Source organism: Lepus europaeus, chromosome 10 (genome assembly GCF_033115175.1).
Source record: "Lepus europaeus isolate LE1 chromosome 10, mLepTim1.pri, whole genome shotgun sequence".
NCBI classification, from domain to species: domain Eukaryota; kingdom Metazoa; phylum Chordata; class Mammalia; order Lagomorpha; family Leporidae; genus Lepus; species Lepus europaeus.
Window position 1 is genome coordinate 99,840,766 of NC_084836.1, and position 26,332 is coordinate 99,867,097.

Genomic DNA, 26,332 nt, shown 5'->3' on the forward strand with positions numbered 1-26,332 from the left:
TGAGTAAACACGGTTTATTACTGAACTGCACTTTCACCTTCACACAGACTATTTCAAAGAGCTGGAACAAGTGTGGGGGAGGGGCTGGGGGCGGGACAGGTGCCCCTCAGGAGCCAGGACCCCTGGGCCAGCGTCTGCAGACCAGGGCAGGGAGGAGAGGGAGGGGAGCGTTAGGCCGTCCAATCTCTGGGCACCAGCTCTCCACGTGCACGCGCACAGCAAGCCAGCAGCTCCGCACACATAAATACAGACACGCTTAACAAAAATAGTATATCATCTGCACAAGGAATAAAAACTAGTCTCGAATATGTACAGCAGAGAGCCCAGGGCGGCCAGGGCTGGGCCGGGACCCCCAGGGACGAGACAGGCCAAGGTGGGGCAGCGCAGACAGGGAGGCCTGAAGGGTTCCTGGCCAGGCCACTCTGACCCTGGCAGCCAGCTGCCCAGGCTGGGTGGGAGTGGGCACACATCTGCCTGGCTGGGCCGTGTAGGCCCCACCCTGAGCCCCTGCCCAAGGCTCTCCTTCCTGCCCTTCCTGCCTGAGGTAGGGAAGACCCTAGGCTCCCACAGCTGCTCCCACAGCTCCCCTTCACCTCTGGGCCGAGGCCCCTGCAGCCCTGGACCCCGCGGGCCGATCTTGCGGGAAGTGAGGCAGCCGAGGCCAGCTCTGGGGCGTCTGTCCTGGGCCCAGTTGGTCCCTCAGTCATGGTCACGGGAGCCAGGGGAGGGGAAGGGATGGGTGGTGCTAGACTGCGAGGGTCACCCTAGCTTTGGCATGCGGTGCTCCTGCAGCTAGAGCCCCCTCCCTCCAGGGGCTGGCGTCGAGCCTGAGGCCTCTGGAGAACATTCGACTGGGAGTGGGGACTTTGGCCAGGCCAGAGAGGGGAAGGGGGTCCTGGTCCCTGCTCATCTCAAGCAGCCTGAATCCCTAACTAGTTCAAAGTGGCCTCTACACGGCTCTAGGGGGTAGGGAAGCAAGGAAGGGGGGCCCAGGCCCGGGGGAGATGGGAAATGATCAACTCTGAGGCCACAAACATCAAAACAAAGGCAATCTAGTCTCTCTAGGGAAGAGGTTCAGAAATCTTTCCAGCTCCCTGGCAGGTGAGCACTCGGGGTGCTGAGCAGCAGGGAGGGTCTACCCACTGGCCGGACCCCTGGGGCTTCCAGCCAGAACTCCCCCCACCCCACCCCACACACCTGCCAGCCTCCATCGGGCAGCTCAGGGGGAAATTTTGTGGATTCCGAGGCCAAGAGAACGGAGAGGTGGGGGAAGGTGGCTCTCTCAGAAGCGTGGTAGAGTCTAGGAAGCTAACTGCAGGGACCAGGCCTAGGCCCAGCCCTGGGCTGCATGTAGTGGTTCTCCGGGTGGCAATGGTGGCTGGACGGAGGGATGTGGCGGGAGCAGGGCAGGGGCGGGAAGGTGAGTGGGTGGTCAGTGTCTGGTCATTTCCGGCTGAAGAGTGAGCCCAGCAGAACCACGCCAGCCACGGTCATGCCCGTCAGGAACCAGCGGTTGAAGCGCTCCTGGCCCTTGCGGCTCTCGGCTGCTGCGTTGTTGCCGTAGAGTTCCACAAACGTGTCCTGCGAGGAGACAGAAGGGAAGGCACGTTGGAGGTTGTAGACAATAATGCGGCGCATGGGAGAAAAGGGGCCCTGCAGGCGACGGCCATGGTGATCCCACAGCCTGCAGCCATCAGTGCCCCCCGAGGCCAGTTAAAGGGCTGAGGGCTGCACTCTGTGGATGACCGACCCACAACACTGCTGACAAAACAGGTGCAGAGTGGACAGAGCTTAGTCCGAGGTCTGACAGCTAGGGAGTGGAGCTCGCTCCGGAATCGAGGTGGGACCGACAGGTGGCTGGAATGGAGTGCAGGAGAGGGGGCGGGGAGAGGGGGCTCCAGGGGTAAGCAAGGCCTAGGCCAAGTGTGACCTGGAAGCCACAGAAGAGCTTGGAGCTGAGTCCAAGAGCAGAGCAGAGCCCCCAGGCCCCAACCCTTCCCCGACTGCGACAGAGGGAAGGAGAGGATACAGGAGTGAACCGCCAGAGTGGTTCAGGGCTGGAGTAGGTTTGGGATTTTCAGTCTCTACCGGTGGTGGGAACATCTGGCCCAGCATGTCAGCAGCTGGGAAGAGCAGGGCGGAGGGCAGAGGGGGTGACAGTGATGCAGGCCTGGGAGGCCCTGGCCGGGTCCCCCCACCCAGGGGGCATGGCTCTGGGCCAAGAGGAGATGAGCATAGGAGGGAAGCCCAGGTTTTGGGGAAGGTGGGGCTGCGGCTGGAGTGCAGCCGTGGGCAGGGCATGGACTGCACGGTTTTATGAGTGAGCTTCCCAGCCCATTTGTCCTTTTATCCTCTCAACAACGCCATGTGGGCTGTTACTGCGCAGTCATCAGACCAGGAAGCTGGGCCACTTAGGTCAAGTCACCCAGCTTCTGGCAGTGTTGGAACCTGAATCCAAAGTGGTCTCTGGCACCTAGAAACAAGTGCTCAGTGTGTCTGTGGGATGGCTGAATCTCTGCTGGTGCCAGAGCCTTGCTGTCGCCTCTCCACCAAGAGCCCCTATGTGGGCCCGGCACTGTGGCACAGCAGGTTAAGCCGCCACTTGTGGCACTGGCATCCCATACTGGAACACTGGTTGGAGTCCGAACTGCTCTGCTTCTCATCCAGTTCCCTGCTGATGTGCCAGGGAAGACACTGGAAGGTGCCCAAGTACCTAGGCCCCTGCCACCCACATGGGAGTCCTGGATGGAGTTCTTGGCTCTTAGCTTCAGCCTGGTCTAGCCCTGGCTGTGTGGGAGTAAGCCAGCCTTCTCTCTCTCCCTCTGCCTTCCAAATAAATAAACACACCTTAAAAGACACCACCACCACCACCACAGAGCTGCCTCTGCCGGCCTCCACTTCCACCTGGCTCCAAGTCCCACCTGCCAGTCTGCTCACTTGTGATGCCTGCCTGGCCCCACTTCCAGTCTTAACGATCCTCCCAGTCCATGCTCCACACAGAAGACTTCCAGGAACACAGGTCAGATGTGGATTCAAGTCCTCTGCAGCTCCCTGGGCACTGAGAAACCAGTGTCGTCACTTCTGTGTCCCTGGTACTGAGCACAGTGCGACACGCACTGAGCTGCAGACTTTTTTTTTTTTTTTAAATTAGGCAGAGTTAGTGAGAGAGAGAGAGAGAGAGAGAGAGAGACAGAGAGAAAGGTCTTCCTTCTGTTGGTTCACCCCCCAAATGACTGCTACGGCTGGTGCTGCGCCTATCTGAAGCCAGGAGCCAGGTGCTTCTTCCTGGTTTCCCACGTGAGTGCAGGGGCCCAAGCACGTGGGCCATCTTCCACTGCTATCCCAGGCCACAGCAGAGAGCTGGGCTGGAAGAGAAGCAGCCGGGACTAGAACCCGGCACCCATATGGGATGCCAGCGCCGCAGGCGGAGGATTAACCAAGTGAGCCACGGCACTGGCCCTGAGCTGCAGACTTTTAAAAAAGATAGATTTTATTTATTTGAAATGCAAGAGTCGCAGAGAGGCAGAGGCAGAGATGGAGAGGTCTTCCATCTGCTGGTTCACTCCCCAAATGGCTTCAACAGCTGGAGCTGAGCCAATCCTAAGCACGGAGCTTTTTCTGGGACTCCCATGCAGGTGCTGGGGCCCAAGGACTTAGCTCATCTTCTACTGTTTTCCCAGGCCATAGCACAGAGCTGGATCTGGGACTCAAAATAGCCCCCATATAGGATGCTGGTGTCCCAGGTGGCGGCTTAACCCACTGCACCACAGTGCTGAACCCTGAGCTGGATTTGACCGTCTCCCACACATTTCATTCAAGTCACACTGGTCTCCCTGCTGTCCCTCCGACACTTCCTGCCACATCTGCTTGCTGTCCTCACTGCCTTGAGTCCCAGCTCAACGCTCACCTCACCTCCTCCCTTCACTCACCACTGCTTAAATGTTACCTCTTCAGATGGGGCCGATGTTGTGGCATAGCGGGTTAAGCTGCTGCCTGCAAATGGCATCCCATCTGGGTGCTAGTTCAAGTCCCAGCTGCTCTACTTCCAATCCAGCTCCCTGCTGATGGCCTGGGAAAGCAGCGGTAAATGGCTTAACTGCTTGGGTACCTGCTACCCATGAGGGAAACCCAGAAGAAGCTCCTGGCTCCTGGCTCTGGCCTAACCAGCCCTGGTTTTTGCAGCCACAAAGTCCCCTCCTGGGGCCAGTGCTGTGGTGTGGTGGGTGGGACTGCCGCCTGCAGTGCCAGAGTCCCATATGGGTGCAGGTTCAAGGCTTGGCTGCTCCACTTCCAATCCAGCTCTCTGCTATGGCCTGAGAAAGCAGTGGAGGATGGCCCAAGTCCTTGGGCCCCTGCACTCAAGTGGGAGACCTGGAAGAAGCTCCTGGCTCCGGATTGGCATACTCCAGCGTTGTGGCCATCTGGGCAGTGAACCAGCGAATGAAGAATGGAAGACCCTTCCCTCTCCCTCTCTCTGCCTCTCCTTCTCTCTCTGTGTAAAGTCTGAATTTCAAATAAATAAAAAAAATCTTTAAAAAAAAAAGTTCCCTCCTCAGAGAGGCTTCCCTAGCCACCTCTGCCTCTCTCCACCTACTCCTTCACCTCACTTTAGTCTTCTGCTTAGAACTTTGCATAACCAGATTCCCTGTTTTCATTGTGATTTGTTTGCTGTGTGTCTTGATGAGGGCAGAGTCCCTGTCTTGTTCCTACATACCCAGTGCTGACAAGCGTCTGCTCAGCAATCACATGCCACACATTTTGGTTAATGACAGATGCTTATATAATAGTGGCTCCACGGCTAGCGCTGCGGCTCACTAGGCTAATCCTCTGCCTGTGGCGCCGGCACCCTGGGTTCTAGTCCCGGCTGGGGCACCGGATTCTGTCCCGGTTGCTCCTCTTCCAATCTAGCTCTCTGCTGTGGCCCAGGAGGGCAGTGGAGGATGGCCCAAGTGCTTGGGCCCTGCACCCGCATGGGAGACCAGGAGGAAGCACCTGGCTCCCGGCTTTGGATCGGCACAGCACACCGTCCGCAGCACGCTGGCCATAGTGGCCATTAGGGGGGTGAACCAACGGAAAAGGAAGACCTTTCTCTCTGTCTTTCTATCTCTCACTGTATAACTCTGCTTGTCAAAAAAAAAAAAAAAAAAAAAAAAAAAAAAAGGTGGTCCCACTTAGGATGGAGTTAAAAAACAAAAAGTCCCCATTGCCTGGTGATCCTGTAGCAGTTGTAAGGTGGGGATGCCGGTGTGAACACACCCACTGCACTGCCAGCTGTGTAGAAGCACGGCGCATGCGCAGGCGTCTGGCCTCGCAGTTCAGATGCCCGTGTCTCACAGCACAGTGCCTGGAGATCCGGCTCCTGACTCCAGCTGCCTGCCAATGCAGCTGGGAGGGAGTGATGATGGCTCAAGGACCTGGGTTCCTGCCATGCACACAGGATGGTGTTCTCAGCTCCCGGCTTTGCCTGCAGCCCATCCCCAGCCACTGCGGGCATCTGGGGAAGTGAATCAGCAGGTGACAACTCGCTCTCTCACAAATAAATGAATTTTTAAAAAAAGCATTATGTGCGATACTCAGTACTAGATAAGGATAAATGACTGTTACTGGTGTAGGTGTTTACTATATTTTCTAATCATGATTTTATAGTGTACGCCTTCTGCTCATTAAAGAAAGAGCGCTGACTGTAAGCCAGCGTGCTGTGTCGCGCAGCAGCAGCCTGACACCTCCGGTTCTCCGCGTCTCTCAGCTGCAGCATTTCTCCGGTGCCAACACCACGGAGGTTTCTGTAAGTGCTCTGCTGTTTGCACAACAACAAAACCGCCCAGCGGCACACACCCAGTGAGGCAGCACTGCACAGCAGAGCGAACGCACTGCCTGCTTGCTATGAGCAGGCTCCGACGCCCTCATTCACAGTCAGAGCCCCGAGTCCATTTTACAGGCAAGAGGCAGGGAAGAGCAAGTTCACCAGAGGGCAGGGCAGGCTCAGCTGCAGGACTGCTCAGCTTCACAGCGAGTGCAGCCATGGCGGCTCGCAGCCCCCCGGGCAGACCTGGGGGCACCAGGATGAGGACCACGCACAGGGTGCTGCTGAGCCCCGTATCTGCGAGGAGAGGACAGCGGCGGGCACGGACGGTGCCCCCTCCCCTCCTGGCCAGTCTGCGCAGCTTGGCAGACAAGGAAACTCTTAGAGGAGGTTTCATTTCTTTGCCCCCAAGTTAAGTGGGCCCAGGTGATAGGGGAGAGCTCCGGGCCGTGGGAAGCATGGGAGAAGGGAGACCATCGCTGGAAGGCCCCGCTCTCCCAAGGGGCCAAATGTCCCACCAGAAACCAGGGACGCTGGAAGTCACAGCCAAAGTGGGAGGGGCCGGCTCCCTTGATGGGAACTTTCCTGAAGCTGCGGGCTGGCAGCCACAGGAAACTTTCAGCTCTGGGGCTGGGCTGGAGTAAACAGGCCCTGTCCCCGCAAGAGCACAAAGCGTCCACTGTCCAGGAACAGCCATTCCAGGGTGGAGGGGACATTCTCCTCTCAGCGCCACAGAGAGCGGGGCCGGCAGCCCCAGCCCTGCGCAGGCATTCTGGCCTGCACAGTCTGCATCTCCGCCCAGGAGCGCCTTCTCCTGGGCGGGAGCAGGGTTTCCAAGGGGTGTGGGTCCTGGGGACTGCTTTTGCAGAGAGCACATCAGCAAAACGGGGCGTGCTGTTCCAGGGCGGGTGCTGGAGAGGCGGTGGTGTGGGTATATTTAGCCCATGGTTCACACAACACACTTGGAAACAAACACAGCCATTTTCTCAGCGGGCGGCTGCTCTGGGTAAATAAACAGGATCGCAGAACAGGCCTGGTCTGGGAAAGCAGAGATAAGCCCCCACTGTTCAGGGTCAGCTTGGTGGGCAGGAGAGGCGGTGTTCAGGGTGGTTACAGGCAGGTCTCTGATGTCACCAAGGTTTCCAGGGAGCCGAGGCCCAAGGGCCTGTCTGTATCCTTTGCTTGAGTTGGAGCACCACCGCGGGGGTGGATTTCTTTGTAGCCGACCACTGCCACGGGGATCTATGTGGACTTCCACAGACTCTCAGCCCCCTGGGTCAGCAAGGCCAGCCCTACACTAGGAATCTGGGTCTCCTGACTGGGGCCACTTTCAAGGTTCCTCCTCCAACACTTGAGTGCCTCCATGTGTCCTGGCCACACACAGAAGGGCCCATGCCACAGTCCACAGAATGCTTTGTGTCCTGCACCTTTGCCAACACCACGTCTGCTAACTGGTCACCCTTGCCACATCTTTCTCCTGCCCTTAGCCAACACCCCCTACCCGTCACGGCCCCTTCCCTGCCCCTCCCTTCTCCAACTCTGGGATGAGCATCTCCTATCCAATGTCATGTTTACTGAGCACCTACCATGTTCCATGCCCAGCAAGAGAAACACAGCAGCGAACAAGGCTGTCCCAGAGCTTATGTTCTGGTCTATTTTCAATGGCAGTGGGATCACTTCCAAAGGGGTGAAGTGAAAAACTCTCCACAAGGCCACAGTACATAAAGAGCCGGTGTAGGTCACGGTATTCAAATTTCATGGGAGACCCATTAGGACAAGATTGTCTAAGACTCCTGGGAGGTGGAAGATATGAACAAATTAAAGGTGGAGAAACAGTGTCCTCTTGGGAACTAGAGAGAAGACAACAAGAAAAGGCAAGACAATGGCAGAAATGATGAATTTTAAAGAGCGCTGGATAAAGCCCTCTGTCAGTGCACTGGTCCCCTGCTTAGAGTACACAGGAATGAAGCCTGCGCCAGCCACACAGACACAGACTGCCTCTGACAGCCTCTCTGCCAAACAGACGATGCTGGTCATCCTGCAGCCACCTGTGTCCCCGCACAGGTTAGGCAAAAAGGCTGGCACAACGGGAGAAAGGGCCTAGGTGCCAGGGACCACGCACACGGCCAGGGGCTGAAGTGAGCAGAGTCTGGCCCACCTCCCAGCTCCGTCCCTCTGCTCTCTCACCTCCGCAGTCCGTGTGTCCTGCCAGCAGCGTGACTTTGAACAGGTTCCCCCTCGTCTCTGCCCACACTGTCCCTGACAGCTGACCTTTACTGGCGCTGTGTGGTCACCTGTGCCAGGAACAGCTCAAGCACGCTGCCCTGACCATGCATCTAACATGCTCACTTGAGATTCTTCCCTGAGCTGTCTGCCCAGTATCCTGTGCGGTCTGTCAGCTGTACCTCTAGAATCTGGTGCTATACCCAATACAGCAGGTGCCATCTAAACCAAAGCTTTAGATGAACAAAGGAATGCTTCCATTGAATCTGTTTTACAGATGTGAAAATGATCCCTACCTAGGAAGAGCTGGGTTTGAGTTCTGGCCTCACTTGTTCTGATGGCCAATGTTGTCATCTCCATCTCTGTCACCTCCACCCCAGAAAACCTGACCTCCACACAGGGCAGCGGCAGAGCGTCTGACACTTGCTGCACGCCTGCCCCGCAGCACACCCTTCTTGGCAGTGCTGTGGATGGTTCGCTGGCCACCTCCGTGCTTTGTTGGTCGTTGGTGTTAACTCTTCACCCACACAGCTGATGGGCCCGAGGCCTTCCGATCATCTGTGGCCTGCGCAGCATCACGTGGGGAGCTGGTGACCTGGCCGGGATGACCACACCAGCAGTCTGGCCCCAGTGCCTGTGCTCCTGACCTCGATGCAGTGCTCTGCTCAGTTCCAGAAGGACAGCACTTCTCCCCTCCCCCCCCCCCCCCCCCCCGGACCAGGTACGTGCACTTCTGAGACTGAAGCAGGGCCTCATCCTAAGCCCAGGTGAATGGAGGCTCAGACGGAGACCTGGCTGAAGTACAGAGGCAGCGAGCCCAGTTTCAAGCCCAGTATGGCAGACAGGAAACCCCAGATCCAGGCCAGGGATATAGCTCTGGGTCCTTTTAGGAGAGGAAAATGGCCTGAGGCCACCAGCTCAGGCTTCAACCAGTTGAGGGGACTGGGTGCCACAGGAAGAGGCAGCGAGGAGGACCAGGAGGTGCTCCTTCTGTTCTGGCTTCACTGTGACTGGGGCCCGTGCCAAACAGGCCCTTCCTCCCTCCCACGTGACTGACGAGCCGAGGCCCACGGTGGCTTCATTCCTGCTTGGGTCTTTCAGGAAAAGCGGTAGGTGCAGGGAAAGGGGCTCCTAGCAGCCAGGGACAGTGCCAGGGACACCAGGACTGACCTGACCCCAGCATTGGCACGGCTGGCACCAGCAGGCTGCGAGTCACTGCAGAGTCATTTTCTGCTGTGGCCTCAGTTTCCCTGAGGGAGAGGCGGAAAAGTGCTTGCTAAGTAGACAAACAAGGCTTGTCGCTGATCCCTGGGAGGTGGCAGGAAGGGGGTGGGGTAAAGTGGAGGTCTTATCACTCTCTTGGCGGGGAGCTGCAGGCGGAGGCTGGAAGAAGCAAGGTTTGTGGTCGGATTCCACTTCCTTTGGCTTCCCCTGGGGAGCCGTTGGGCTTGGATGGAAGACAGGAGAGAAACACAGCCTTTCTCCTCTACCCTGGGGGAGTACAGCCTGCATGCAGGCAACTTCTAGACAGCTTGGTGGGGCAGGGGGTAAGAGGTGGGTGGCCAGACTTGTGTCGGGGTCAACACCACAGTCCAGCCAGCCCAGCCGGGAGCGCTGCTGTGGCCTTCTGCCTGCTAGGCCTCAGTTTCCCCTGCCTTGACCTCACAAAGCAGTGGCAATGAGATGGGGCGAAAGCACCTGAAGCCAGGTCACCTTGCTGTTGCTACCTAAAGGGGGTGCAATGAGTGGTGGGGCCCAAGTCTTAGGGAACACTTGGAGGCACCCTCACAGCAAACTTCACGGCCATCTTCCTGCAGCCCGGCTGGCAGCTGGCAGCCTCCCCTCCCCCTCGGCCATTAGTTCTAAGAAGGCAGCCTGACAGCTGTGCTCATTTCTCAGAAAAGGAAGTGGTTGTGCTGGTGGGAGATAACACCTCCGCTGGGGAATGGAGAAAGCTATCGGCAGCGTGCGCGTGGCTCTGGACCAGGGTGCGGACTTGTGGGCACAGGACTCAGAAAGCATTCACGGGGCGTAGAGATGCTCCTTTAGGGGCTCATGACCTCCTCCCCTGCAAGTGATGATGAAAAAGCCATTGATGCTTAGCAGGTACCAGGCCTGGTGCCGAGCGGTCCGTGTGAGAGAGCTCATCAATCCTGTTACCCCGCTGCAGGAGTGCTGCTGTCACTCCATGTTACAGACAGACAGCAGGAGCACGGAGACAGAGTCACCACCCACAGCCATCAGGTCCTACAACTCCAAAGTGGCAGACTCAGGATCTGAATCGGGGCTGTCTGGCTCCAGAGCCCCGGCATTTCATCTCTAAGTAGCTGAGCGGCTGTTCTGTGCCTGGACGGTGGGGCCTCTCTCATCTCATCTCTGGAGATCCTATTCTCCACAGGTACATGGCTGCAGCCCTCCATTCTCCCAGTGTCCAGGTAAAAAGAACCATGGCTCACAGCAGGAAGTCAGGCTCAACACAGGCCTACAACATACCCACCTAACTGTCCACGTGATACTCACTCTTACCCCCAACACTCCCCTTCACAGATGCAGCTCAGAAAGGTGGCGTGTCAAGGCCACACAGTGGGTCTGTCTCCCTCCAAATGGCCACACCCACAGGATGTCATAGGCACATTTGGGCACTCTCTGTATGCACTAGGATGGGGGTTCCTTCCTTCCTGGGTGGAGTGTTTCATCTTGGGACAGCCCCACTAGAAAACACATCCCTTGTTTGGGAGCCAAAGCCTTTCTCCCTCTGTCTCCCCCAACTGGTTGGCCTTAGTTCTCAACCTCTTTCTGCTGCTGCCTTCTGCAATTCTGATCTAAGAACTACACAAGGCAGCAAGGGCAGGCAGAAGAAGCGTTGCCAGCCTTGCCTGGAGCCCTGGGCCAGTCTTGCTCCTCTCCTCATTTGTAAAATGGAGATACTATTTGGATATGAACAAGGTAACCATTTAAAACTTTTTTTAGATTTACTTAATTATTTGAAAGAGTTACAGAGAGGCAGAGGCATAGGCAAAGGCAGAGGCAGAGGCAGAGAAGAGAGAGAGAGAGAGACAGAGGAGAAAGAGATGTCTTCCATCTGCTGGTTCACTCTCCAAATGGCTGCAATGGCTGGAGCTGGGTCTATCCAAAGCCAGGAGCCAGGAGCATCCTCTGGGTCTCCCACACAGGGGCAGGGTTCCAAGTACTTGGGCCATTTTCTGCTGCTTTCCCAGGCCATAGCAGAGAGCTAGATTGAAAGTGGAGCAGCCAGGACTCGAACCAGCACCCATATGGGATGCCAGCACTGCAGGCTGCAGCTTAACCCACTATATCACAGTGCTGGCCCCACAAGGTAACTTCCTATTTCTCTACTTATCTGAGTAGCCAGAACACAGAGCAGGCAGCTAATAAGAAATCTGTTGTAAAAAAAATTTCATTCTATTTGAAAGGCAGAGACAGAGATCTTTCTAAATACCTATAACAGCCAGGGCTGAATGAAGCTAAAGCCAGGAGCCTAGAACTCAATCCACGTCTCTCATGTGGATGGCAAGAACCCAAATATATGAGCCATCATCTGATGCCTTCCAAGATGCACACTAGCAGGAAGCTGGATCAGAAACAAAGCAGCTCAGACTCAAGCCAGGTCCTCCAAGCAGTGTCTTAACCGCTGCACCAAACGGCTGCCCCACCAATTAATCTTGCTAAAGACATTTAGCTTTGAATTTTGTATGTGTAAAATGGGACAAAAATTAACTTATTTCAAAAAGAATACTGGGGTCAACACTGTGGCAGAGAAGGTTAAGCTCCGCCTGCAGTGCCGGCATCCCATATGGGCACCGGCTGCTCCACTTCCGATCCAGCTCCCTACTAATGAACCTGGGAAAGCAGCAGAAGATGGCCCACGTGCTTGGACACCTGCACCTACGTGGGAGACCTGCAAGAAGCTCCTGGCTTCAGCCTGGCTTAGCCCTGGTTGTTGTGGCCATTTTGAATCAGTGGATGGAAGCTCCCTCTTTCTCTCTTTCTCTGCCTGTATTTCTGACTTTCAAATAAATAAATAAATAAATAAAATCTCTTTTTTAAAAAATTTATTTGAGAGGTAAAGTTACAGACAGAGGGAGAGACAGAGAGTTCCTCCATCCACTGGTTCACTCCCCAAATGGCTGCAACCGCCAGAACTGTGCTGATCCAAAGCCAGGAGCCAGGCGCTTCCTCTGGGTCTCCACATGGATGCAGGGACCCAAGCACTTGAGCCATCTTCCACTGCTTTCCCAGGCCACAGCAGAGAGCTGGATCAAAGTGGAGCAGCTGGGACAAGAACCGGCGCCCTTATGGGATGCCAGCACCACAGGTGGGTGCTTAAACTACGATGCCACAACACCAGTCCCAAATAAAATCTTTTGAGTCTGGGAGTTTTCTCTATGGCTTCAGGGACCTTCAGGTCTTTCTCGGCTTCCTCCAGGACCAGGCTGTTCCATCTCTCACATGCCATGCTCTCTTCAGCCTCAGGACCTTCACCATGGTAGTCCCTCTGCTGAGCTTCTCCTGCTTACCTATTAGGTCTGAACCCCTCAAAGGAGGCCAGCCACTCACTTCCTCCCCCACTGGACCATGGATTCCATCCCCAGGCCTCGTCTGGTGCTGGGCTCAGGGGGGTGCTGAAGAGCATGACTGGTGGACAATGAGGAGGGAAGAGAAGAAAGACCACTTCCTGCTCGTGCATCCCCATCCTCAAGGCTGAGACACCAGGCAGCTGGGCAGGGCACAGGGCATTCTCCTGATAGGAAGCCCGCCTGGGCCCAGGAAGGAGGACAGGAAGCTATGGGGAGGATTTAGCAAAGGCATCTTCTGTACTGTGCTGAGACAACAGGCAGAAGGGGTTGGGGTAGCAACCTGCAAGAAATACGACCATCCTCTCCCTCAAATTCTGCTTCCTTCTAGGATCTTTGCCCCCAAACTCTTGCTCTAAACTTCTCCCTCCCTTCCAACAAAGGTGATGCCCACTCTGTCTGGGGCTGACCAGTGCTGGATGCTGTAGAGGAAGCAGCCATGGGCTGACAGTGGATGAGGGTTTTGTTCCCCAGCTCCATCACTGGTTTGCTTGGGATGAGTCTATTACCCTGTCTAGGACTGTCCCCACCCATGAGCGGAAGGGACTGTCTCAAAGGACTCCTCCGAGTGCTGCCACATCAGGAGGATGGAAGCAACTGGACCAATGCTGACTACCTGGCTTCTCCCTCTCCAGCACACCCAAAAGATCCAGAAAATGGTACCTCAGGTAAAAGGCAACATTCCAGAGTATAAAGACTTGTTGCCACAAAGGGTCTGGTCCCCTCCACCCCAAAGCCTGCGGAATTACAGAGGATGGCGGCAACGAGCACAGCCTATGACCCAAGGCAAACTCCTGCCCCGTGGCCTCAACCTCTTCACCCCCCTCTCTCCACTGCCTAACTAGTCCAGACAAGTCCTGGGTATTTTCAGCCACCTTTATTTGATCGGAAATGTTTGGAATTCCACAGAGGGCCACCAGCTCTAGAGGATTTGGGGATGGGAGCAAATCTCACCCTTCCCTCCCCACCCCTCCACGTGAATGCTCACACACACCCCATGTAACCCAAGACTCCGAGCTGAGTGCTCCTGCAGGGCTGCATTTCCTACATTCCGGCTCCTTTCCTTTTCATCTCTACCCAGTCTGCCCACCCCATCCACCACCAAGGTGCCAGGAGGGCTGCAGTGCTGGGTCTGCAACCACTGAGGGAGGGGCCGCCCAGAAGCCTGCTGGTCCCTGTCAAGACCCGCAGCACTGGTAGACCGCAGAACTAGGAGGCTGGGGAGCCATGCACTGTCCCAGCCGGTGCAGCAGGGCACTGCACAGTCACCTTTGCTGTAGGGATGTGCGGTTCACAACGACATGCCTGGTTCAATCCTGCCCTGAAGAGATGGGACACCGAGGAGGTGACGAGGCAGGACCTGGCCTGGGGCATCCTGACCCCTGGATTCAGTGTGGCTTCCAAACCCAGTGATGGGGCAGACTGCCTCTCTGCTGGAGCTGGGGCAAGCCCCTTCCCCCGAGCCCACGCTCTGGCTGTACAAGAGAAGGGCTTGGCAGCAGAGTGCAGTAGCGCTAGTATCCACTGCTGACACAGAAGTCCGCAGGTACATTTTACCAATGAGAAAACAGTGAGGAAATTCTGCCCGAGGCCCAGTACTAGCCAGGGACATCCACTCTCCAGCGAATGGGAACGGTGAGGAGGTCTTTACCAGGGCCTGCCTGCCTTCACCCTTTCATACCCCAATACTTCAGCTGCTCTGCGCTTGGCCCCTGCCCCACAGCCCGAACCTCGCCATTGTTTTGGAAATGTATGTTTTCGAAGATAGAGCAGGATGTCTTTGGGAGCTGAGCTGACCTGTACAGGCGCAGAAAGGCCTAGAGAAGCTGCCCTGCTCAGCTCTGCACACTCACCACATTTTTACCAACAGGCACTGTGCAAGGTGCTGAGGATAAAGGAATAACAATCCTAAGAAAATTCCTACCTGTGTGAGTTTACAATCCATGGAAAGAGGCAAGAAGCAAACTTGTCAGATGGTGATAGCTGCTACAAAGGAGAAATGTGAGAAAGGAGGCACAGAAAACACAGACGAGAGCAGGATTAGAATCTGTGATCTGAGAAAACTTGAGGAGGTGACCTGTGATCAGTGCCCTGAATGAAGTCAGGGAACGCGCGCTGCAAGGATGTGAGAAAGGCAGAGGCCGCAGGGACAGGGAGACCAGCGCAGGTGCGGACTGAGTGAGTGGGGACACTGGCAGTGATGAGGGCGTGTGGAAGTAGCCTAGGGCCAGACTGCGCAGGCAGGGCCTTGTAGGTCCTTTTGGGACTTGGGCTTGTCCCATGAGACACTTCAGGGTTCTCGGCAGGGCAGGGACACCATCTGACTTTGGTTTTAACAGGGTCCCCTGGCTGCTGGGTAGTGACCTCTAGGGACAAGGAAGAAAGCAGGAGTCTAGAGAAGAGCTGACACAGACATCCAGGAGAAACAGAACGGTGGCCTGACTGTGATGATACCAGGGAAGCTGATGAAATGCTGTCGGATTCGGAATTTAGTTGAAGAGGAGAGCTAACAGGAGAGCAGGTACTTAGCTGCGCAGTTAAGACACCTATATCCCATACCAGAGTGCCTGGTCTGACTCCTGGCTCCGGCTCCTGATTTCAGGTCCCCATCAATGCAGACGCTGGGAGGCAGCAGCGACGGCTCAAGCACTTGGGTCCCTGCCATTCATGTGGGAGACCTGGACGGAGTTCTGGGATTCTGGCTTCAGCCTGACCCAGCCTTGGTTTTCTCTCTCTCTCTCTGTTTCTGCCTTTTGAACAAATAACAATAAAGACAGAGACAGCAGAAAAGATGTGCTGATGCACTGGACATGGACAGGATTCTGGCTGTGTTTATCATCTCTAAAGGCGGAAGAGGGTTGTAGGGATTTTTTCCCTTGACTGATAACTATGGGGATCCAGATGAAGGAAGAGACGAACCATTTCTGTTGTTCTAATGGAGGCAAAAGTCATTTGTTCACCAGGTCGCAAAGAGTGGAAGGCAAGAGAAGGAAGGCAGGCGTGGGTCAGACACAATACGGCAAAGGGAGGGCAGGGGTCTGCCAGACGTGGCCATCCCATCTGCAGCACACACCCCACCCCACCGCCAGGCATGTGCAGGGTTCCAGAGTAGATGGGCTCAGGCGGGAAGTGGCGATGCCCCTGCTTTAAGTTAACAGGGAAGAAGACACATCAAGGCACACAAGGCAGGAGGCGCTTGGTGACTAATCAAATGGACGAAGGAATGAGACAATACCATGAGGCCAGGATGTATCCAAGAACTTCCCAAGCCTTTCTAAATTAACCAAGGTAAGCCTGGCCCATGGGACCCCTCTCCTGTCACTCCTTCTGCATCCATTACAGTCTAGGCTGAGGCTCCAGTTCCTCCTCTTTGTGAGCAGACTGGAGTCTGCAGTCACTGGAGCAGAATTTTAGGACTAGAGGAAGCACAGACACATCTGGCTGACAACTTCACAATTTCAGCCTTCACTGTTGTGGCTTTATCCATGTTAGTTTTTTTTTTTTTTTTAAAGATTTATTATTTATTTGAAAGGCAGAACAATGGGGTGTGGCGGGGGCGAGGAAAAGAGGGAGAGAGAGATCTTCCATGTACTGGTTCACTCCCTACATGTCCACAACAGCCAGGTCTGGACCAGGCTCAAGTCAGGAGCCAGGACTCCATCCTAGTCTCTCAAGTGGGTGACTTGAACCATTACCCACTGCTTTCTCAGGCCCATTAGTAGAGAGCGGGATGGGAATCGGAGCAGCTAGGACCCCAACCAGCACTCCCACATGGATGTCAACACTACAACTGGCAGCTTAACTCCCTGCACCACAATGCCAGTCCCCTTATTATCATTTACTTAACATTTTAAAAAAAAAGACTTATTTATTTGAAAGGTAGAGTTACAGAGAGAGAGAGAGAAGGAGAGACAGACAGAGATCCCCAAATGGCTGCAATGGCTGGTGCTGGGCCAAGCTGAGGCCAGGAGCTGGGAACTTCTTCCAGGTCTCCCACATGGGTAGCAGGGACTCAAGCACTTGGGCCATCTTCTGCTTCCTTCCCAGGCCCATTAGCAGGGAACTGGATCAGAAGTGGAGAGGCTGAGACTCAAACTGGCCCCCATATGGGATGCTGGCATCACAAGTGGCAGCTTTACCCCCTGTGTCACAATGCCGGTGCCAAATTAACATTTTTCTATCAATTGACTCACTTCTTAAAACATTTAAGCAAATATATTGAATATCTCCGACTTCTTCCCCAAACCTGTGTTTTCTGCATCTTTCTCCTTTTGGGGAAATGACAGCTGAAAATCAAAACCCAGGGATCAAGCTTAAATCCACTTTCACTCTCATCCGTCAGTATGTTCCCATGGGTCTGTACTCAGTGTACCCGGAATCCTGGCACTTTTCACCCCTCCAAGGCATCATTCGGTCCAAACCAACACTGTGTCTTGCTGGTACTGTCCCAGCCTCCTCACTGGGTTCCTGCTTCTCATCTAGCCCATGGCCGCTTCACCACACGGCAGAGGAGTCAGCAGGGTTGGTTCCTGGCTGCTCAAACCCATCCACCACCTTCCTGCCTCACCCAGAGAGGAACTAAAGTGTCTCACCATGTCACCTTCTACCACCTTCCTGCCCACTCTCTTCTAGCCCCTCATCTCTTCTTCAAACACGCAGAGCACACTCTTCTCACTTTGGGCCCTGTGCTTGTTCCCTGTCTGGAATGTTCTTTCCATAGACTGTCAGATGCTTTACTCCCTCAGCTCATGCAGATCTCATGCCTCCTCCTCCTCCGAGGCCTATCCTAATCACCCTTTATTAAAAAGACAAATACCAAAAGTTGCCTGTCCCCACTCACCACTCTCATTCCCCTTAGTATGTAAACTCCATGAAGAAGCACCCATGGCGTTAGAATGGTGCTTGCATAAAGCAAACAGTAAGTATTTGCTAAATTAAAAAGTGAAACAAGAAGGCAATGTGATCACTACTGTAACTGGAAAACCAGTATCATCTGCCACAGGTGGAAACCAACATAAAATACAGTGACTATTAAAACTGTTCACTTGCACACCACCTCTACATTATCTTGAAGATTAACGGGGCACATGTTCATCTTGATTCAACATCTTTACAGAGATACATGACACCCAGGGCAGGAGAAAAGACAGGTCAGAGTCAGTCAGTCAACAGGAGGCCACACCAGACAGGTCACACAGGTGCCCCCGCCCACATCTTGGAACCACAGCCCACGTCCCAGAGTGTGCAGACCGAATCTCAAGGAAGACGTAGCTAGACCAGACCAAAAAGGCCTGTCAGAGGGGCCAAGAAGGCCTTCCCCTTTGCCAGGCTTGGAGCTGGCAGTTTTGCTGAAGAGAACAAAGAACAAAGAGGAGCGTGCCAGGCGGAAGGAGCCTCATGGGGCTGCTTCGTGGGGGACAGACACGCACGAACCTGTAGGTGAGGTCCATGGAGACCAGACAGCTGAGAGCAGAAATGAAAACAGGCTAGGTCCCAAAGGGTGGCAGCTTTAATCCCGTAAACATCAGACAGGCCTGGGGGTTCAGGTGCAGGTCTGGGGACCCAGCTGAGCCCAGAGGGGAGAACAGGATCTCCCCAGTCTCCTCTGTGACGACTCTGAGCTAGGCTGAGCAGCAGCACTACCAATTCAGCCACTTGTCACAACAGGACAGAGCCACCCACCCAGTCCCCGCGTTCCAGAGGGTCTCCTCTACCTCCCCAGTTCTAGCCCACTCCATCCACGTGGGCCCATGGGGTTCAATCCCTGTTTAGAGGGGAGCATTCTTTTCCCACCCCCCCTGGGGCTCAGTGAACATGATGCAGGTGCAGAGGGTGAAGCTAGAGCAGTTGTAACTGCCAGGCCAGCAATGCCTGACCTACATCTCCATGGTTGGCTGCATGCGAAGAAAAATACCAGGGATTTCCGTTGGTGTTCACCAGATGCAGCCAGTTCAGGGAAGGCTGCGTCTTCTGACAGCCTGGTGTGTGACCAGGGCAGGACGGCAGCGAGCGGTTTGCTGCAGGGAGAGGGCTGGCCTCCATACTACTTCCTGGCTTTGGCGACTTTCACAGATTTCAGACTATACAGTTTTTATCTCCTTTCTACCAAGGTCTTCCATTAAATATTTTTTCTTCTTCTGGTTTTTTTTGACAGGCAGAGTGGACAGTGAGAGAGAGAGAGACAAAGAGAAAGGTCTTCCTTTGCCGTTGGTTCACCCTCCAATGGCCCCCGTGGTTGGCGCACTGCGGCCGGCGCACCGCGCAGATCTGATGGCAGGAGCCAGGGGCTTATCCTGGTCTCCCATGGGGTGCAGGGTCCAAGCACTTGGGCCATCCTCCTCTGCACTTCCTGGCCACAGCAGAGAGCTGGCCTGGAAGAGGGGCAACCGGGACAGAATCCAGCTCCCCGACCAGGACTAGAACCCGGTGTGCCGGCGCTGCAAGGCGGAGGATTAGCCTAGTGAGTCGCGGCGCTGGCTTCTTCTGGTTTATTATTACTATTATTATTGACAGAGAGAAAGAGAGAGAGAGAGAGAGAGACAGGTCCTCCCTCCATTGGTTCACCCCCTAAATGGCCACTACGGCCGACATGCTGCGCTGATCTGAAGCCAGGAGCCACTTGGGAGCACTTGCACCATCCTCCATTGCCTTCCCGGGCCACAGCAGAGACCTGGACTGGAAGAGGAGCAACCAGGACTAGAACCCGGCACCCATATGGGATGCCAGCGCTACGGTGGAGGATTAACCTAGTGATCCACGGTGCTGGCCCCCTTCTGGTTTATTATTAAGGAGAGAAAGAGAAAAATAAAATAAGAATCTATTTGGAAAAAAATCTCCATAAGCTAAATAACTACTCTTATTGTAAACCACTGGCATTTGGAGTAGGACTTTGATTTTCCATTTAAAAAAAAAAAAAAAAAAAAAGACAATCTGAAAGTTGTGCCTAGTGGTACTGTGAAAAGAACCTCCAATTAAGGTAAGAAAACATGGGCTCCAGGCTGGCGCTGTGGGCGTAGCGGGTAAAGCTGCTGCCTGCAGTGCCTGCAACCCATATGGGCACTGGTTTGAGACCCGGCTGTTCCATTTCCGATCCAGCTTTCTGCTATGGGCTGGAAAGCAGTAGAAGATGGCCCAAGTGCTTGGGCACCTGCACACATAAATGGGAGTCCCGGAAGAAGCTCCTGGCTTCAGATCGGCTCAGCTCCAGCCATTGTGGACCAGCAGATAGAAGCTTCTATCTCTCTGCCTCTCTGTGACTCTGCCTTTCAAACAAATAAATAATTCTTTAAAAAAAGAAAAGAAAAAGAAAGAAAAAAAGAAGAAAGAAAGAAAACATAGGCTCACCCTGCTCGGCGGTGGCTCCACCTGGCTGTGGTCTGGCAGTGCAAGAACCTCGGTTTTCTCATCTGACAAGTGTGGAGGATGGGGAAGATGAGCTCTAAAACCCTTTCCAGCTACAAAGCACTGTAATGCCATTCCAGGGCCTCTGGCCGCCTTGAGGGAACAGTGGTGGGTAAGGAAAAAGCCAGTTTTCTTAGCAGACAAGAGACTGAGCTTAATCCCTGTGCAGCCCTTTATGCATTCACTGGGCGAAAGTAATTTTACCTCTGGACACCTAACTCTTCTTATACAAAGCAAAGACCCTCTGGTATTATCATGCCTCCCTCGTCTTCACACCTGTTAGCATTTCTCTATTTCCTCAACTTCAACTTCTGTCCTTGTCCTTGAGACCTGTCAGGTTCTAAGAGCTGTGCTGTAGGGACTGGAATAGCCTCTGGGTCCCCAGCCCCCCACTGAAGTCAATAAAAAGATATTTCTATTTACTGACTGTCTTAAATGTTAGGCATTTACGTGTAAACATTCATTTCTGGAGGCCAGTGTTGTAGTACAGCAGGTTAAGTGCCATTGACTTGGCATACCATGCCAGAGTGCCAGTCCTGGCTGCTCTGCTTCTGATCCAGCTCCCTGCTAATGCGCCTGGGAAAGAAGCAGAAGATGGCGCAAGTGTTTGTGCCCCTGACATGCACATGAGAGACCTGGATGGAGTTCCTGGTTCCTGGCTTCAGCCTGGCCCAGCCCCAGACATTGTGGCCATCTAGTGAGTGAAGCAGCAGATGGAAAGTCTGTCTATCTGTCTCTCTCTGTCTGTCCCTGTTTCTCAGTCACCCTTTCAAATACATAACTAACAAAATCTTACATAAAGTTCATATCTTATAGATAAGGAAAGGAAGTGTACAAGGCTGAATTTACTTGCTCAAGATCCACTAGATCCTGGGGTTCAAACCCAGGTGTATCCGTCATTATACACTATGGAAAGAGGAATGTACTATGGGTAGTGGAAAGGACGTGGGATTCAGAATCAGTGACCTGACCCCATTTATGTGCTAGCATGGCTTTCATTGAGACAATGTGGACACAAAGAAGTATAGACAAAACTTTAATGAGCTTGTGCTATTGCTTTATGACCCAAGCCTGGATTTCCCCACATTCTTCTTATTTTCCTTCTTCATTTTTCTTGAAAGGCAGACACACACACACACACACACAATCTTCCATCCACTGGTTCACTCCTCCAGATGCCCACAACTGCCAGAGCTGGGCCAGGCCGAAACCAGGAACTGAACTCCATCTGGATCTCCCATGTGGGTGGCAGGGACCAAGTGCTTGAGCCATCACCTGCTGCCTCCCAGCATGCATATTAGTGGGAAGCTGCGACCTGAACCAGGCACTCCAATATGGGGTGTGGGTGTCCTAAGCATCAACTTAACCACTGTGCCAACTGCCTGCTCCTGGGTTTCTCATATTTGAAAGGCAAAAAGAAGGTGCATGCCGTAGTATCCCACAGGGTTCACCCTATCACTAATTTGCTGTACAACCCTGGGCTGAACAATTAAAACCCAAGTCTCAGGATCCACGTTTACAATAAAGCTTACAGCCTCCCTCCTAACGCTGGATAAATGTGTGTTAGCTATTAGAATGGTGCTGTGCTTCCTATCTCCTCTGAGCTTCTCTAACACTTGTACTGTGTCCCATCAAGAGAAAGAGCTAAGGATGGATGTTATATTTCCTATTGGAGCAGTGAGCACACCACAGGTGTTCAAAGAAATTATGGCAATAAGTTCTTTCTGAAGTGCTATCTGTGGGGGCCATATCCAGCAACACCCACCAATCCTCTGCTCTCGGGCCACCCTGTGCTTGGCACGGGGACAGGGGTCAGGGAAAGGAGGAAGTTAAAGGTCTTTTCCTCTAAAAGTCAGTGTGATGGGGAGAAGCTAGACGTGCCCTTTATAAAAGGCATTAAACATTAAGGAAAAGTACTAGAGGCAGACAGAGCCATGGGAAATCCATGGACCCGTGAGTGAGTGAGTGAGTAAGGGCTTCTGAATGCAGCTGGACTGGACTTTGTCCCTACTAGCATCGGACCTTAGGACTATTATTTAATGTGTTTTACTCTCAGTTTTCCAATCTGAACAAGGAGGATAATAACATGTTTCCCAGGCCGGCGCCGCGGCTCACTAGGCTAATCCTCCGCCTTGCGGCGCCGGCACACCGGGTTCTAGTCCCGGTCGGGGCACCGATCCTGTCCCGGTTGCCCCTCTTCCAGGCCAGCTCTCTGCTGTGGCCAGGGAGTGCAGTGGAGGATGGCCCAAGTGCTTGGGCCCTGCACCCCATGGGAGACCAGGATAAGCGCCTGGCTCCTGCCATCGGATCAGCGAGGTGCGCCGGCCGCAGCGCGCTACCGCGGCGGCCATTGGAGGGTGAACCAACGGCAAAAGGAAGACCTTTCTCTCTGTCTCTCTCTCACTGTCCACTCTGCCTGTCAAAAATAAAAATAAAAAAAAAAAATAAAAAAAAATAAAAATAACATGTTTCCCAAGCAGGATCACTTCAAGGATTCAAAAGACTACACAGTGTTCCTATGGTACCCTGCACATGGTAGGCATTTAATAAACTGCAGTAACTATGTTGTCGTGAGTGTATTAATCACAGAAGGGTTGTCCCTAAGCGCCCCTGAAGGCCAAGAGATACACAGCGATAGTCGTGACCTGAGACTCTGCACAGTTTTAGAAGGATACAGTTCTCTCGATGGAACCCTAATTGGATCTGGAAGCTCTTTTTGGGGGAGGAAGACAGGCAGTTCAGGACAGACCACAGGCCTCAGATGAGATGGATGTGGGTGCCCCCTGGGGACTCCATAGCTTCCCAACTGTGTTTTCTTACGCGCAGCTGTCCTCTCTGAACCTGATTCCTCCGCTCCATTGGACTCTATGACCCTCTTGTTCCTCTTCCTGAGAGCCCATCAGGGGTTTTCTTCAATAGCAAAGATACTGGAAGATAAACTCAGGTTTAATTCCAGCTCCATCACCTACTCACTGGGCCAGTGACAATGGTACACGATTTAACCCTTTCATGCTTTAATTTTCTCATTTAAAAGCCTTCCTGTGAGGTGACTAAGCTTCCTAGGCAATATACCTGTGTTTGGCACATAGTAACCATTTCACTTGATACATTAAAGTGTTACCTTGTATCCAGGGCCTGGTACAAGAAGACACTCAATAAATGTGCTAAATCAAACCCCATCTGGGTGGAAGGTTGCTCAGAGAAAACCATGTTCCTGTACAGGCCCAGGCTGGTAATATTTATTAAAATCACAAGTGCACACACCTTTTGACACAGCAGTTCCACTTTTAGGGAATTATCCCCCATAGACATATTTGCACATGGGCTAAATGGTAAACAAACAGGGCTTCACTAAGTATCATTGTTACAACTGCAAAAGACTAGAAAAAAAAACTGTGTCCACTAATGGGAACTGGTTAAAATACAGGACAGTGCCCTGTACGGAATACTGTGTAGCTGTTAGAAAGAATGAGGGGGTACATATTTAGACTCAAAGTTAAGATGTCTGTGTTCCATGCTGGAGGGCCTGGCTGGGTTTGATGCAGGGTTCTGTGACTTCCTGCTAATGTTGACCTGGAAAGCAATAGGATGGTTCCAATAAATGGGTTCCTGCCACCCGTGTGGGAAACCTGGATTGAGTTCCCAGTAGGATGTGGGCCACTGTGGGCATCTGGGAAGTGACCCAGTTGATGTAGCTCCCTGTCTCAATAATTTTTTTTTTTTTTAACTGTCTAGGGCTGGTGTTGTGGCATAGTAGGTTAAACTACTGCCTGCAACACTGGCATCCCAGATGGGCACTAGTTTGAATCCTGGCTGCTTCACTTCCCATCCAGCTCCCTCCTGATGCACTTGGGAAAGCAACAGAGGATGGTCCAAGTGCTTGGGCCCCTGCATCCATGTGGGAGACCCGGAAAAAGCTACTGGCTTCAGCCTGGGCCAGCCCCAGTCCTTGTGGCCATTTGGGGAATAAACCAGTAGATAGAAAGATTTATCTCTGTGTGTCTCCTCTAACTCTGCCTTTCAAATAATAAGTAAATTTTTAAAGAAAAATTTTAAATGAGAAAACTCTACGAACTCATATAGAATGACCATCAGAGATACTATTAAGTGAGAAAATGAAGGTACCAGCACACAAGCATTTGTGTGAAAAGATAAGGAAGCATGTATGTGTTCTCTCAGGAAGGGAACCAGGGTGGGAAGGAGACATTTGTTTCTTTTGAACTTTGAATTACATGAATATATTACCTATTCTAAGAAAATTAAAAATGGGAGGGGAGTAAAAGAGATTCTTCTGCCAGAAGCAACTGGGACTCCTAGAGACAGACCCTGGCCAGTTATTATACTCAGAGAAAAAGGACAACTCTGGTATTTGCATCTTATGACAACAAATAACCCCCCTAGTGAGTAACCACTGGCACTGGGGTTGCTACCAAATCTGAACATTTACCCTTAGATGCTATTAAGCCAGAAGAGGACCAGGATCCATAAGGCGATTCTTCTACCCTCCAGGTTAACTCTGTCCACGTAGACTAACAAAGATTCTGATTAAAATACAAACTGCGGGGCCGGCGCCAGCATCCCATATGGATACCAGTTTGAGTTCTGGCTATTCCACTCTGAGCCAGCTTTCTGCTATGGCCTGGGAAAGCAGTAGAAGATGGCCCAAGTCCTTGGGCCCCCGCCCCCGCATGGGAGACCCGGAAGAAGCTCCTGGCTCCTGGCTTCAGATTGGCTCAGTTCTGGCCCTTGCAGCCATCTGGGGAGTGAACCAGCGGATGGAAGAAATTTCTGTCTACCTCTCTAATAAATAAATAAAATCTTAAAACAAAAACGAATTACCCCACAATGGCACAGTAAAGTAAAAGAGGAGAGAACCTAGCCCTGGAAGGAACAGCAAATGGGGGTAGTTAACTTTAGGGCAGAAGTAAGGAATCTGTATCCTGCCAAGGGCCATTTGGATGTTTAAAACATCATTCACAGGCAAGCAATACAAAATTATCAGCTTAAAAATTGGCCTGCTATAGGATTTACTGAATTTGCCAGGGCCCCCAAGGTCCCTACTGTCCCCTCTCCTTCTATTGTCCAGTCAATCTCTTCTATGCTAAAACCAATCTACCAGGGATTCTAGAAAGTAGATAGCAACTAAACTGGCTTTGGAAGAAATACAGATGGTTATTAGCAAAGCATAAAATGTTCTACCTCACAAATAAAATAGTCCTTCGTTACTTTAAACTTTTAATATGAAAATAAACACATACAAGTATAAAAGTGGAAAGACTGATGAAATGAACCCATCATTCAGTGCTGATCTGATTTCAACTGTTTCTCAACCACTGTTACTAACTCTTGTATTACTTTGAAGCAAACCCCAGACATACTTCTAAAAAGTAAGACTCAACATAACAATACCATTATCATGTCTAGAACTTGAAAAGCTCAACGAAAACCATGGAAATGTTTTAAATGTGATCAAAACTTTGCAAAAAAGGGCACCTTTGTGCAATATTGTGAAATATTAATGCAGTGTATATAATAAGCTCTAGGTACAATTCAAGTCATAAATAATTCAGCTTTGTAGCCTTTTAAACCTAATAAAATAAAGGCTTTCTACCAAAAATACTAAGGTGTTGACAGTCAACTCCAGATCTATTAAGGACTTAAATGTGGAAGGTAAAACTCTTAGAAGAAAACATGACAAATGTCTCTTAGGACCATAAGTTAAGCAAGGAAGAATTATTCAACAAGACATAAAAGATGTAAATCATAGAAGAAAAACTCAACTACTTTAAAATTAAGAAATTCTAGGGGCCAGTGCTGAGATACAGTAGGTTAATCCTCTGCCTGCAGTGCCAGAATTCCATATGGGCACTGGTTCTAGTCCCGGCTGCTCCTCTTCCAATCCAGTTCTCTGCTATGGCCTGGGAAAGCAATGGAATACTGCCCAAGTGCTTGGGCCCCTGTAACCATGTGGGAGACAAGGAAGAAGCTTCTGACTCCTGGCTTCAGATTAGCTCAGCTCTGGCCATTGCGGTCACTTGGAAGTGAACCAGTGGATGAAAGACCTTTCTTCTGTCTCTCCCTCTCACTATCTGTAACTCTATCTTTCAAATAAATAAATACAAATTTAAAAAATTCTAGTCATCAAAAAGCATATAAAAAAGTGAAAAGACAAACCCCCAACTAAGAGACCACATTTGTAATATACTTGTAGAAAGAAATATTAATATTCAGAATTCATAAAGAACCCTTGCAGATCCCTAAGAAAAAGGCAAATCAAAAACAAAGCAAAGATAGGCACACGTATTTTATA

The 26,332-nt window shown here is 52.3% G+C and overlaps 1 protein-coding gene across 6 annotated transcripts in view; it reads right to left on the reverse strand.

Moving 5' to 3' along the window:
* BCL2L1 (BCL2 like 1) overlaps nucleotides 1-26,332 on the reverse strand; it is a 57,924-nt gene continuing 31,592 nt past the window's right edge. For all 6 annotated transcript variants that reach the window (XM_062203995.1, XM_062203992.1, XM_062203993.1 and 3 more), the window contains exon 3: nucleotides 1-1,581. In XM_062203995.1, the coding sequence (XP_062059979.1) occupies nucleotides 1,444-1,581 (138 nt within the window). In that variant the 3' untranslated portion in view covers nucleotides 1-1,443. The remainder of the gene's footprint in view (nucleotides 1,582-26,332) is intronic.